The sequence below is a fragment of the Habropoda laboriosa genome, unplaced genomic scaffold (assembly GCF_001263275.1).
Source record: "Habropoda laboriosa isolate 0110345459 unplaced genomic scaffold, ASM126327v1 scaffold718, whole genome shotgun sequence".
Taxonomy (NCBI): Eukaryota; Metazoa; Arthropoda; class Insecta; order Hymenoptera; family Apidae; genus Habropoda; species Habropoda laboriosa.
This window is the reverse complement of record NW_017100942.1, coordinates 1,324,924-1,340,315: the sequence shown is the minus strand read 5'-3', so window position 1 is coordinate 1,340,315 and position 15,392 is coordinate 1,324,924. Positions and strand designations below refer to the sequence as shown.

General features: G+C 41.2%; 1 protein-coding gene across 1 annotated transcript in view; it reads left to right on the top strand.

The window, feature by feature from the left end:
• The first annotated feature begins 2,114 nt into the window (after positions 1-2,114).
• Positions 2,115-15,392, top strand: part of LOC108577654 (sonic hedgehog protein A) — an 86,744-nt gene continuing 73,466 nt past the window's right edge. The window contains exon 1 of the mRNA XM_017940833.1: positions 2,115-2,498. Within this exon, the coding sequence (XP_017796322.1) occupies positions 2,115-2,498 (384 nt within the window). The remainder of the gene's footprint in view (positions 2,499-15,392) is intronic.

The following is a 15,392-nucleotide window of genomic DNA, read 5'->3' as shown; positions in this document are numbered from 1 at the left end:
CCAATACTCCAAACTCAAATAAAAAACGAAACAACCGCGAATGTGACACAAAGGTGAATCAACCGCTCTAAATCATGATCGAAGAAAGAACGCTCGTCACGATCGACGAGTCGGACGCAACGAACGTAACTCAGTAAACGCTACGTTTAACAGAAGATCCTGCAAGATCACCGGCACAAGTGCTAATCGCGAAGAGGAAGAAGGAGAGACAAAAGAGCGAAAATCGCGGGAGGAAAACGTGAAACTTGACAGGTGGTGAAGTGAAGGTCAGCCCACCCCACATCTTCGACGCCTAAGGTACGCGCGCTCGCCCCAGGGGTAGAAAGACACGGTCATTGAGAATGTTCGCGCAACGCGGCCGGTACTTTCTTGGAGCGTAAAGCGCCCCGTAAAGGCTGTGCGTTGACGGCGCGCGCGGAGCAACGGGGAAACCTTTTCAACGAGAGAAGGAGAGAGGCGAGTAACAAGGTAGAACGTTGTTGCGACGACAACCACGACAACGAAAAGAACGAAGAGGAAGAAGGATCAATCGAACGGGCGTGAGGTGGAGCGAGTAGTAGAGTTGGTCGTGTAAAACCAAGAGAGAGAGAGAGAGGGAGACAGTCTGTGTTGGCAAAGAAGCCGAAGAAACGGAAAGATTCGAAAGAGAAACGAGCAGTGTGAAGAAGGAGAGAGAAAGAGAAAGAGAGGTGGTTCGTGATCAAACCGAATCGAACGAGGAGAAAGCTAAAAAGATTCTCTTCCTCTCCCTCTTCATCCTCTGTTTCCTTCGTCGTCTCTTTTCATCCTCGTACACCTGTCCTACTTCGACCCGTGCACGCCCCGCCCCAACCAATGGAGTCTCGACGGGCCCGGTGACGTCACTGAAACGCGTACCAGGAGGCCCATAGCGGTGGGAGAAGGATCATCCACCACCACGTTCGGAGGCCGTGAGAGCCCCACGGGGGCCAGCTCGCTAGCTGCAACCAGCGCCAGCGGCCCGGCCGGCCGTTGGCCAAGTTGGTGGGGGCAGGAAGAGGGGCACCCTGGAGCCGACCAGGCCAAAGGAACAACGCAGGGTACCCACCGAAACCCATCCCGCATTTCCCACCACTGACTCGTCCGGAAAACGTGCGCCACAGAGCTTCCGGACTGGTGCTCGCATATCGAGTTCAGTCAAGTGAGTCAGGTCGATCGGGTGTCCTCTTGGTAAAAGAGACGAGAGATATCATCGTCGTCTGGAGAAAGTTTTCGATCCGTTTAACGTCGTTTCGGTTTTTGTCGATCTGGAGAACACAGCACCGCCACGGTACCGAGAATTCTTTTCACGAACGGAGACAAACGCCGCTACAGCGAGACAAAACAGTGGGTGTCGATACGATGGTTCCTCCCTACGGTCTCTAGCATGCAATGAATAATTGACAATCGAGGGAGAGAACCTTCGATCGCTTTTATGCACCAATCGTGGGTCGTCGGTGCGAGGATTCGTCGTATATGTTGTCGATTACAACCCCTGACGGTAACCACCGACGGAAGAAAGGATAAATAAAAAGAACACAGAGAGAGAGAGGAAGATAGTCTCGTTAGGGAGAGTCTCTAGTTACTCGTTTTAGTGGGAAACTCACGGCGGGTATCATCACGGTGTTTCGTTCGAGATTTGTCGTGCCGCGGCGATAAAAACAAAAAACGCGTCCGAACCTCGGTTAAAATCTGTCGCGAAGCAGTTTCGAACAGATCCTACGGATACTTTTTTCGTTTCTCGCGGGTGGTGGATTAGACGCAGCTACGACGGTCAGAACGGTGATAAGAGTGCGTGCAGGGGGGGTGTGTGATGCCCTGGTTATGGTTAAGCGTGAGTGAGGTCAGTGGCAAGAGGAGGAGGAGAAGGACCGGCAACTTGTCAACGTACGCGTCGTCCTCGTCGTTGTCATCGTCGTCTAGGTCGTCTAAGTGGTCGTGGTCGTTCTTGCAGCGGTGGAGGAGGTGGATCACCGGCGGCGGCGGTGGTGGTGGTGAGGACTCGGTGGTACCGTCGACGTGCTCGACGACGACGTGCGTAGCAAGGTCTTCGTCTACGAGGATCAACGGCGACCAGTGACCAAGCAGGGTCGTCCTCGAGGCAGAGCCGCGTGATTATGGTGCACCATCATCATCGTCGTCGCGGCCTTCTGGCGAGCCATCATTGTCTGTTAAGGAGGCGAGGTACGACACCCTCGCTTCTCCAAGTCTTCCTATTGATACTCGGTCTCTGGCTACCGGTGCTGGACAACGGTGGCCTTGTCCTGGCTTGCGGACCAGGCAGAGGCGGTGGACGACGTCCTATACTGAGGAAGCTAACGCCGTTGGTGTTCAAACAACATGTACCGAACGTCAGTGAGAACACGCTGCCAGCTAGCGGGCTCAGCGAGGGCCGCGTGTCCAGGCATGACTCCAGGTTCCGGGATCTCGTGCCGAACTACAACGCGGACATCATCTTCAAGGATGAGGAGGGCACCGGAGCGGATCGACTGATGACACAGGTGAACGAACCATGTTCAAACATTCATTAAATTGCCGGTTTGTCGTGTGTTCCTCTTTCACGGCGAAGGCACTCGTTCGACGCCTTCTACAACTCCGTTTTAGTATCGAGTATCCTGTTACGAGTTTGAAACGCGAGGCTCTCGAGACACGACGAGCAACCGCGTTCTCACGCGTTACTCCGGGGATCGATGCTGTTTCACGGTGAATCTTTTCATTTTTCATTTGGTATGTCAGGATGCTGTGTTTGGGGCAAATGTCACTGATCGTGACTGTCTTTCCTAAATTCGGTACTCTGTTTCTTGCGATTAGAAAAGATGGTGGAGCATTGGACAGCATTGTCCATATCGTTTAGTCTAGCTTCTTTACTGCCTCCGTTTGGTTACCAATTAAGTACTCTATTTCTACTAATTATTAAGAATAGTTCAATCCGTGGACAGAATGGTCCACATAATTTACTCGCCTTCTAATTCACATTTTCGCGAAAGAAACTATAGTTTCTTTACTGTCTCCGTTTAATTACCAATTCGATACTCGGTGTCTCGTAATTACCAAAGATACGGTCCAATCACTCTACACCATTAACTCACCTAATTCACATTTTCGCGAGAGAAAGAAATTTCGTCCTAGCCCAATTTCCGTCTCCGTTCGGTTACCAAGAGAAGCGAGCCTCACGAAAATTCGATAATCGTTCCGAAGGATTCGTCATTCCTCGCGAGGGTGTTGTCGCCGATAATTTGTGTCGTGTGTCAGGCCGCGATAAAGATTGTCCTTGAAGGAGCCCGTCGGTGAATCATCGAGCAGTCGACACGCAGTTTTAGCGTCGGTTTCGTCGATTTGTCCATTTCCAGGCGAGTCTCGAGATCTATCGAGTCTATCTTTTCGGTGCTTCAGCTTCGCGTAGAAGTAAGGAATTCGTCTACATAGAAAGAAGTGCAGTCAGTGACCTTTACGTTTCGATTCCGATAATAGAGTTGGCTGATTCACGCAAGATCTGGGATCTGTGCGCGCGCGAAGACGGGAACGGAGTACGTTTCGCGTCAGGAAAATTGGTTATTCAGCGGGATGATGTATGGCAGACTTGGTCGGAATAATACAGTGCACTGAGAAGATGTAACGATGAATTTCTAGGGAAATCTCGCGATTTGCGGATGGCAGAGAGCATCGATCGAGTAGGTTTGTTTTATCGGTTCGAAACGGCAGGGAAACTTTTAGGATTTCATTGGAATGCAGAGATAAGAGGATCGAGGTAATTGACAGGTATGCAATATCGGTTTTATTGAAAAAATATTTCGTACGATTTTCTTATTCACTGGCGCCTTAATTGATAAGAAATAGTAGGGATCATTGGGCTAATCAAAAAACATTCCAAGAATGTTTTAGACGATTACGCATAGGACTCAGGTGTTTTATTGCGTATTTTGTTGACGCGTGCTGATTATTCTTATGAGCTTTACTACCGAGATTAAAATTGGATTAGATTGCTTGCTTCGTAATTTTTCAGCGTAACGGAAAATAGATATGTCGCAATTATATTTTATATTAATTCACGCAGAATAAGACACAAACGCAAAAAAAAAAAATCATTTATCACTTAATTACAGTGTTTTTTTTTTTGTGAAAAATCTGTAAGAAAATAATCGTAGCAAATTGCTCTCGATAGAACAGCAGTTTCGCTTCGATGATTGACGTTCACTGATCGATTTACGAATATTAATTCACGAATGATATCTAAATAGGAATATTAAATTTCATTCAGCGTCGATATTTATTCGCGTGACCAAAAATGGACGTTCAATCTCTTAAATCCTAATGCGATAAAAATATCATAGACCTTGTTCATAAAAGAAACAATCGCATATTAATAAAAATAATTTTCGCAATTGGAAAAGAAGCACTTGGAAACTAATTCGCCGTTCGTTCGAAACTTCGCCGCTGTGCGATCATTTCGGAGGGAAAAATTTCCGAATTTTTCGTTTTTTCCCCTGAAATACTTGGAGGCGGGACGATGAAATTAGAATGTTAGAACGTGCACGGGATGGCAAAGGGGATCCTCGATTCCCCGGTGCAGATTGATTGCATTTCTCGTTTAAAGTACAGGCTGACGGGCGCGTTAACTGCAGCAACGCGTGTTATTACTTCAACGCGTGTCACCGTGCTCCGCGGCCGTATGACAAATTAGCTACTGCACGTCGTTAAACGTCGGCAGGTGATTCACGCGAAACGCTATCCACCCGATAAGAGTGCCTCGATCGCTCCTGAATACGTTTCACGTGCACAGGATCGATACCTGAAACTCGAATTACGTCGTAGGATTTCATGCGAACCACCGTTCTCCTTCTGGACTCCGCTTTACAGCTGGTTATGATTAATGGAAATTTCTACGTGGGTTCCTTTAGTAATTTTCGGTAGCTTCTTTGTGAAACGTGTTTTTTTTTTTATGTATTTCTTGTACGTCATTTTTTTTTTTTAGAATTGTTGTTCGTTCTTTCCTGAACGAATTTAGGTTGTTGGGTGATTGCAGTGTCTGTTTTTAAGTATGGAGTGTTTTACAGCGAGTGTGAAAGAGTGAAGGTTCGATGGAAAGTGATTTTAGGGAAAAAATGGAGGTTGTTGTGGATATCTGTTCTGCTGAAAGATGTTGGAAGTGTTGTGGAAAATGTTTTACGTGTTTGGCATATATGCTGTGTGTTGGTGTTAAAAGAATTTTTAATTTTATTTTTTAGTAATTTTAATCTAAGTTGAGAAATTGATTTTCAAAGTTTCCATTTAAATGAAATATTGAATTTCAAAGTTCCAAGTTAAATTTCAAACTTTCAGTTTAAGTTAAACTGCACAAAATAGTCGAATTTCAAAATTCAAATATTCCACACTACAATATCATACTATACATTAATACTTCTCTGATTTTCTCAATCTTCATTTGGATCACACGAAACCACTCCAAAAAATCTCTCTTTCTCCATAAATCAAAAGCAATCCAATATCAGTTCTTTCTCACTCGCAACACTTTCTTTCACCCAATAATCGCCGTTCCCACTAAAAACTTGAAACTCGAAGAATAAAAAAGGAGGCTGAAACAAGGATGCTCCGTTGTCGCCACCTGCGCCATTCTCAGCGATCGTTCGAATGTTTATTCCTCGTCCATAGTGCTTTCATTAGTGCTTTATTCATGCAGTTTTTATCGGTGTTTGCCTTGGACTTGGCGCCCCCGCGAAGCGTGAAATGATTCTCCTAACTCCGGGCCCGTTGTATTCCAATTTGTAAGTCCCACGTTTCGTGGCGCGGCGAACAAAAGGGCGGCGCGGCGCCAGTTTCCGCTCGTAAAACATCCCCGTCGTTCGGGCGTCGTCGTTCAGCCGCGTGGTTCGCGTGTTTACCAGCGTTTCTTCGCAAAATTTTGGCCCCAAGTTTTATCGATACGACGAACGTTGAACGGGCGCAGATTTCGCTCGTTCAAATATTGTTTCGGATCGGTCATAGCGCGGTTAAAGGTCGTCGTTTGGAAAATAAACGACGTTCTTGTGGACATTCGTAACTCATTTAGCTGCCTTCTGGGTAATCTCGAACGACTGAATGTTTCTCTTGTGAGGAAAATACGGAAAATATCGAAATTATTGCATTTCTTCTGAATCTTGTTTCATTTCCACTATATTTTTCTAAGTAGGATAGAAATGAAATGTTAACCTTTATGAAACTATCGTTACCTTATCTAATATACGAAAGATCGCATAAAAATCAGTATCTTCGTTACTCTAAATTCTTATTTCACTTCCTCTACAATTTTTAAATACGTAAAAATGAAATTTTAACCCTTGTAACACCGTCATTGCCTTATCTAATATACGAAAAATCAGAGAATTAATCTTCAAAATTTACCTCTCAATTGCTTTAAGCCGAATTAGCATAAAAATCAGCATCTTTATTACACTAAATTCTTGTTTCACTTCCTCTACAATTTTTAAACACGCAGAAATGAACTTTCAACCCTTGTAAAACCACCGTGAAAAATCAGCGAGTAAATCTTTCCAATTTACCTCTCGATTGCTTCAATTAGTATACGATCTTTCTACGGAACGATCGGTCGATTTACGAGGAAAGACAGGGATTTTCCATCGAATGATTTGCCGCTGCTGTTCTATGGCGGTCAGGAGCGCCGGGCAGATCAAAACGTGTTGTCCAGGCGTCGATGTCTCCCGAGCAAAGGGATCCGTCGCTGAGTTGCCGGCGCGCTCGTTAACGCCGTGTTTTGCGAGCATGAATCTCGTGTCAGACGAGAACACGCTTCTTGGTCGCGATCGTAAAATGACGGTACCCCGGCCAATTAGCAGAGTTCACTGACAAATTTAAGTACAACGAATAACGCAACGTTCTTGCGACTTTCAGACTTGTCGTCCCGGAACGTGTTTTGTTAATTCGAGGTGTAAATCGTTCGTTGACTTTCGTTTAACACATTCGAGGATCCTCGTTGTTTTTCAGGATATTTGAGTAACGCGTGGTTTTCTCGCTGATATTTGTTTTATAGTTGTTAAGCAAACTTTTTACTATATTTTGTGAATTCAATTTTCTATCTGCGGTAGAAGTAAATTTTCTCAAGGTAAGTTATCCTGTGTCTACAATTTTTGCATATTCCGCGTTTAAGCAATATTTCGTCGATATTAGTAGTTCAATATGTCTCTTTGAAGTTTCAAGCTCCTTTTGCTACACACATTTAATATCTTTTGATATCTCTTCGCTGGTATCACGATTTCCATTTGGATGTTAAAGAAAACTCGCGTAAAATTTAGAAAAAGTGAAAATTTTATTAAAAATGAAATTAGGTGGAATTATTTAAATAATGAAATCTAAGAAATTAGGCAAAGAACGATAAAATGAAAAATTTGGGAGGAAAAGGGTTAAGGAAGATCGGAAAGGTGGTTAAATAAAAGAAAACACTTTTCGAGAAAAGCATAATTTATTAAAATGAAAGAAATTTCAAGTTTTTACAATCGTCAGAATAGAATGTAACGTACTATAAAATTCTATCGATTGCAATGTCTACGCAAAATTGAAATCTATAAATAATTCTCAATCGTCCGCGCAACCTTCTAGACAACTTTCGTTGCCGTTCTGTCGCGCCAAATTCGAAGCTTCCTCTTTCCACGAGTTGCGAAGTGTGTGGCGGTAACGAGAGGCGCGGCAAGAACGGTGAGCAAGAAAGAACGAAAGGAAACAGGGGAGACCAGTAAATTGCTGGCAGCTCTCGTTCCCTCTTTTCGTCCTCTTCTTCTTCGTCGTGGTTGTCCTCGTGATCGCGGCACTAGGATCACCGGTCGCGCGGAATAAATAGGGGAAAAAGCGCGTACCGCGCGCCGGCTCTAAGTGATTGTGGGTAGGTTTATGGCGGCCATAACCGGTGTTTGGTTTGGCGCGTTAAAGCTCCCCCAATTACGGCAAATAAACCTAATGGCCGTGCTACTCGTTCTTCTCCCCCCACTCTTTCTCTCTCTCTCTGTCTCTCCCCTCTCTCCCTCTTCATCTTTCTATTTATCTATTTATCTCTCTTGCTTTCTCCCTCTTTCACCCTTCTTCTCTCGTTCTCTTTATCTATTTCTTTTCTTCTCTCCCTCTTTCACCCTTCTTCTCTCCTTCCTTCTTCTTTTCTCTCGTTCTCTCTATCTAGTTCTCTCCTTTTCCCCCTCTTTCATCCTTCCTCTCTCCTTCTCCCCCTCTTTCATCCTTCCTCTCTCCTTCTCCCCCTCTTTCATCCTTCCTCTCTCCTTCTTTCTCTCTTTCGTTCTCTGCCTCTCTTTTCTCTCTCTTTCTCCACTTCCCTCTCGTTCTCTTTTCTTCTCTCCCTCTCCCTCACTCTTTCGTGCTCTCTTTTTCTCTCTTTCGTTTCGTCGGTCAAAGATAATGCCCTGAGCATTGTTTGATTTCACGATATCGATGGGTCTGTCGTCGAAATCGATCTTCCCGGCGCTGAGGAACACGGTTTCGATCAACTTTTATCGTGAGACGGTACGCAGTGGGCAGTGATAAATGAAACATTCGCGCTTGGCGATCGATCGAAATTCAATATTCCCAGGCGTCGTTTGTCAGTTGTGTCGATCCATTGTTCCGCGTTAACGAATTAATTGTTCCTATCGATTGTAATGTATAATGTATCGTCATGGTGGATCGTAGTATGTGTATTTTCATAGATTCTACGGAGAACGTTTAGAACGGTAATGCATCAGAGCAACATTGTAAAATAGGTTTGAATAGGAAAATGCTTCCGATTGGTAATAAAATTAGACAGACATTCATGAATGAATACATATACGTGTACGTTTACGTTCGAATTAAAAACAGACAAATGTGCGTGAAATGTTGAAAATATGAATGGTATTTTATTGAGACGTCTCGGAATGTCCAAGAGGTTCTCCAAGAATTCTTCACGAGTATTTATATTTCCAGTTATTAACGCAATTCTAAAGAGTGTTTTACAAACTATTAAATAACAATTTTTCCAACCAAGTTTCATCGAAGTTCACTTTATTTTCGCTATAAAATTTATTCGAATCTGTTAAGAAAGTATGAATTTTCAAGTGTTCCGTAATACAAGGGGAGTTGTGTGTTTCATTAAAATTGGGTAATTACGTTTGTGAACGCAGCTCCTTCATGTAGATTAAATATTTATATGATATTTATATGTATTTATGTATAGATCGAACATCAGTCCATTAACTATCATATAAAGGAATAGCAGGTCAAAAGCAATCTTGAGGATAGCCGATGTGGTTATATTGAGTAACCGTATAACCGACTCATAATCATAAAACATAACTAGCCCTAGTGTGTCCTGAATCACCATCGCCGTGCACTGTACCTTAACGATTTACAAGCTCGAACATGACCAAAATTATTGAATCCACCTTGATACGTGCTACGCTAATAAAAATATCGCATAAAAATTTTAAAAGCTGACCAATTTTCGGTTTTATGTTACGACTGAATTTACTAACAGCCACAATCCTCTGTGTCTCGATTGAAACAGTATCTATAATGTATTGCATTTAATCAAATGTCTGCAATATATTGCATTTTGTAATTTTATATTTTCTCCATTAATCAAAGTACAGTTCAATTGTAGTTTTAATTAAGTTTGGAGTAATCTTTGCTTCGCTATACTATATTTTAATAAATTTATGCGTCCTCGTTAATATCGTGTAAAGCTTATTCTCTCAAAGTTACTTTTTCTTATTTCTATCGAGTAATATATTTTTTGAATCTTCTTATTTTTCTCAATAATCAACTATCTACAATATATTGCATTTTGTAATTTTACATTTTTCCCAATAATCAAGTTCACTTGTAATTTTCTTCTTGATGATTTAAACGTTTGACAGTCTGCTCGCGTGAGTATAATTTTAGAGTAATCTTTGCTTCGGTGCACTATATCTTCATAATTTTCAACCAATTTTACTTAAAAGGTACGATTTTTGCGATATAATTTACTCGAGAAAACTACGTTTCGATATATTAGATACGAAACAAGCAACGGTACGCGCAAGTGACAGAATTTCAGTCACGCTCAAGTCGTACCTTCGACGTCTACCTTTTCCAAATGACAAGTGGTAGTTAATTTTTAAAGACAACCAAAGCATCCAATTGTGTCTGAAACACGGCCACGTTCAACGTGAATGAAACGTGTAGCACACGCTTATAAATTTGTCTAGCGGATATCTCGAATCTACGAAAAATCACGAAACACGCACACCTTTCAAACAGCATTTGCAATATTATTATACCTGAATAATCACGGTTGAATCTAAGATAAGCAACAGCAACGAGGGCAAATCGTGACTGGCGCGGTTCGTAACGCGTGCTAAGGAAACAATGATCGTACCGTTGCTAATAATTTCTCATAATTATCGACCGTTAATCTGACAAGTCAACTAAGACGCGGGGATATATTCGAAACACGGTGTAATCGGTATATAACATAAACTTTCAAGTCTATCTAGACGTCTCGGAGTAGATCAAAGATCTCTGCTAAAAACAACCGCAAACATCCGACAAATTTTCGCAATGCTGAAATAGCATTTACTTTGCAACATATTGTACGGGACAGTCGCAGCCCTATCTATCGATAATCGACTCGGTGTTCGAGATAAGGAACGTGACAGGATCGTGTAACGTAACTACAATTGCGCTAACTTGCTATTTCTGAACGATCGTTTCATTTCTCGAGCTGACTGAAATATCAAAGTGTAGGTGAACCTTTCAGATCTATCTAGATATCTGAAATTCGCTTGAGAATGTAAGTGTGATTCTAAAATAGCTCTTATTCTGCAATATTCCATATTTCTTCTTTTCTTTTTATCAGTTGCAAAATTGCAATTTTTGCGAATTTGATAGTATGGTGAAATTGTGTAAGTCCTGGATTGCATAATTGGTGGATTAAATCGGTGCAGAGGTGATTGTGCATCGATCTTTCACTTGCGATTGACTTCATTTAGAAGGTTTAATTTGTAAGACAGAATGACAATAAAGATAATTCTACAGCAGTCTCGTAGACTGGAAAAATTATGTAAAATATAAATAATCGTTCATTTGCATTATTATCATTGCTACTAATAATAAAAATAATTTTTGCAACAATATATTCTAAAAAACAGTGAAGAAACTTGATAAAGTAATTATGCGGTATAATTGCCATGTACAATTTGATAATTCTCAGTCGTACGAATTAAATCTAAATTTATATAGAAAATCAATCTTTATTAGCGATACAATTATTTCTGTCACACACCGTCACCAGAATCTGTACCACAAGTCAGACCCGTTCTTATATGGCGAGAAGGTGTTAATTGACAAAGTGGTTTTCGCCTCTGTGGAAAAAAATGTAATTTTTCCAAGTGTCGCAACGACGTTCTCGCCAGTATTAATCCTCACCTCTCCATAATCGACACGATTGCGTGATACGGGAATAACAGACGAGGGCAGATCGTGGTTGCAGTGAATCGTAGTGACTTGCAACGGGTGTCTGATGACGGGCAATGACCAACCGGGTAACCCGATAGGCGCACGTGGCGCCACGTGATACGTTTCTGACCCCGTGGAGGTAGATTGCTGGTGATCGCACACCGTCGTCGACAACGTTATCGTTCCCGTCGAAGGATCGAGAAGCGATGGAGGCAAAGTCAAGGTGAACGTTGCGCTCGGAGAATCCGAGACGATCTTTTTGCTGGTTAGAGACGTGGCTGAAATTATGTGCCGAGTTAGAGGGAGGGGAAATTGGAGACGATGGATTTTTGTTAATTTTTTATCGTTGCTTAGAAATTTTTTATTTTTGATCTTTTGGTACGTGATGGTACATACTTGAATTCGAATTTTTGGCAACTCAAGGGAGGGGAAGTGGAGATGATGGATTTCTGTAAATTTTTGATTGTCATCGAGACATGTTTAATTATTCTTATTTCGAATTATTGTCAAGTAAAGGGAGGGAAAGTGGAGGTGATGAATTTTTGTAAATTCTTGTTTATTGTTGAGAAATTTTTAATTCATGACCGTTTGGTACATAATGGTATCTACTTCGATTCGAATTATTGTCAACTAAAGGGAGAGAAAGAATTTTTATAAATTCATTATTGTAAATTCACAATCATTTTTGTAAATTCAACTAAAGGGGAAAAAATGGGGATAATGAATTTTTGTAAATTCTTGTTTATTGTTGAGAAATTTTTAATTCTTGATCTTTGGTAGGCAATGATGATTCGAATTATTGTCAACTAAAGGGGAAAAAATGGAGATAATCATCAACAAATTTTTCGCGATGGTAGGTACCTATCTAATTCAATTCGAATTATTGTCAACTAAAGGGAGAGAAAGTGGTGAAGATAATGAATTTTTGTAAATTCTTGATCCTTAATTTTTAAATACTTCAATTCTTTGTATCTTCCACGGTACTCTCTTATCACTAATGCAATTTTCAATGATAACTTTGGCGGAGATTTCTACGAGAAAGCGCGTACTTTTTGAGGGTAGGAAAAGAGTCGTAGATGGTTTTTCGATTTTCTCTACAAGATTCTGTGTCGATGTTTCGTCTTTTGGAATTATTAGTTCCCTATATGATCGAAGTTCGACGACACACCGAATTTATTTTGTCGAATTCTGAACTAGGGTAGGAATTAAATTTAAGCCCGTTTTTTCTCAGAATTTTGTTACAGTTTCCGGTGTCGATGTGTTATCTTTTGGAGTTAGTAGTTTCCTGTCTGATTCAAGTTCGACGACACATCGAATTAACATTACCGATCTCCGAACAGAAAATAAATTCTGTATAATTACCACATTTATTACCACAATTAACCACAGATTTATCACATTTCCCCCCATTTCCAATTTATCAATCCTACAATTAATACAGTTCGACAACATTATCAAATCATTCTTCGATTTTAATAGACGCTATAAACGTCGCAAAAATCGTTCTAAAAAATTTACGATCTCAGAAAGAAACACGATCCATACGTTATTCCACAGCTCAGTTATAAAAACCGTTTAAATATTCCGCAAAATAGAAAATTGGCCTAATCTCGTTATACCATCAACCATCTAAAATTACGTTTAAGATAAAGACCAATTCCATCGATCTATACTTAAAACGATAAATGATTTTTTCCCTTGTTCGATATGATTGCCACTTGTTCTTCTTGGAACGTGTTATTAAGTGATTTTATAATGTACATCGAATCCTGTATTATTTAGATATCCCGTTTTTAACAGTATCATTTTATTGCTATCGATAGATTAATGTCGCAACCGTCGAAAACTGGTTCCAGCTTACGGTAAAATGTCAGATGATCGAACTCCGTGTTTCACGTTTCTCACAATTAATGGCGGACGAGCGTTTCTTAACGTTCCAAACGCGCGCGCACACGCTCAATTTCATACGTTACTTACACGCGTATAGTTATTTACAAATGCCTTCATTTGTCACGTATTTTCTTTATTTCCCTGGCGTAGGGTACATTTTCTACGCGTTCAAAGTAATCCAGTGGAATATCTCTACTTACCTTGTTGCGCGAATATATAATTCACGAGAATGAATGGGGCACATTTCATAAAAGCAACCACAATTAACCTTTACGCGGTGAGGATACTTAAATCATCGCCGATGTTACAGGTAAAACGGCAATGAATTTCAGGATTTAGATTAGAGAGAGAGTTGTGAAATGGCTATTTTCAGTACTTTGTAAGTGGCCATTTCAATTCTAATAAATAACATAAACACACCGGTGGAATATTCAGCTTCTATGCGGTACGCGGATAGTGCACGCGACAGATTTATTCACTCACCTGCACACCTTTGATAATTCTACTGGGTGGACTGTGCGAAACAGACCGATTGTCTTCTCAAGATTTGTATTAGTTTAAATGGTTTCGAACGGCGAGTAAGATGGGAGAAATTTTTTTTTAGCGGAAGAAATGGCGAAAAATTGAAGGTGGTTACACAATTTTTCCATCCTGTATATTACACTAAATGTGAAAATAAGTTTTTTTTAAATGGAATAGAGCTTTAACACTAGAAGGGTCACCTGGGTCAAAATTGACCCATTGCCAATTTTCCAAAAGAGTGAATTATTAAAGTTTGCGACATTCTGAGTTTCTTTTCTCCGCGTTTATTTTTATTTGCATAAATACGAGACAAACTTTTCAATCACCTTTCAACCCTTTCACTGCGACGAATTTTAATACGTAACGTGTGGCTGACTGTAAATTTTTAATCAATTTTTGTAAAATTTGTTGCTTTGGCTGTATCATTTTGAAATTCTGTTTATTAAATTGAGATGGATGTGTGTAAAGGATCGAATTAAATATTAAATTAAGGTGCAACTTTGAAAACTAGCAATGAAAGGGTTAAATTACATAAAAATTCACTTTCAGAAACTTGTTAACGCTCTTTTTAGCATTAATGTTCACACACAAACGTTAATCAACTTCATTTAAAAATTTTCTCTTCACCAAACCTTCTATAAAAACAACAGAAAAACCTTTCACACCATGTGAAACGTTCAAAACCGCTAGGAAAACTGGCACAAATGTGCGTGGAAAGAATCGAAACCAACAACTCGCTGCGCCTTCGTTAACCGTTAATCGCCAACGGTGGTTGCACGGTTTCGATTCGAGTACAATTAATTAATCACACTCTCAAACGTCGTCCTACGCTTCGAAACAGGCAGATAAGCGTGTTGCGTAACCGGGAAAACCGTGCGTGCATCAAGTTGTTGGGCGCGAGATGACGAGTCCGCAATCGTGTAAAATTTACGATCGCGATTCTACGCAACGGCGATTGCTAGCCGCGAAACTATTTATTCCCCTTGTGTTTCGAACGTGTCCGCGGGACGAACGATTTCGCCGACGATTTATCAGGCGTGGTGGCGTAACGCGAGATCTCTCGCGTTCTCAGATAACGATTAGCGGTGGTGGTGTCGATCGAGATCGAACGCGCGCCAGCGTTCGATCTCGATCAACGAAGCGAGTTTAAATGTCAAACGAAGCCGTTTCATAAACGGCAACTCGTATGCAGTCGATCGATTTTCTACCTGGATTATTATCGATTTTTAGATCGATCCTAACTCCGGCCTCGAGTTTGCTCGTTGTCAAGCTGGTTGAGTTATGGTTGTTCCACCGAGCGAACGAGATATGTGTATGTACAATACATGTACCGTTTTGCCAAATGGTAATTAGCGGCGAGAGCTGATTTGTTTCGTTTGATTTCTGTTAGCTAGAGTGGAAGCTCGAGAGTTGAAGCACTAATTGTTGCTCGAGGCGGGGTCTCGCTGTTTCGAACGCTGATTTGCTGTCGGTTCGCGAACGATCGAGATCCGTGGCGGGTTAGAACCTCGATCGGTTTCTCCTTGCTCACTGTC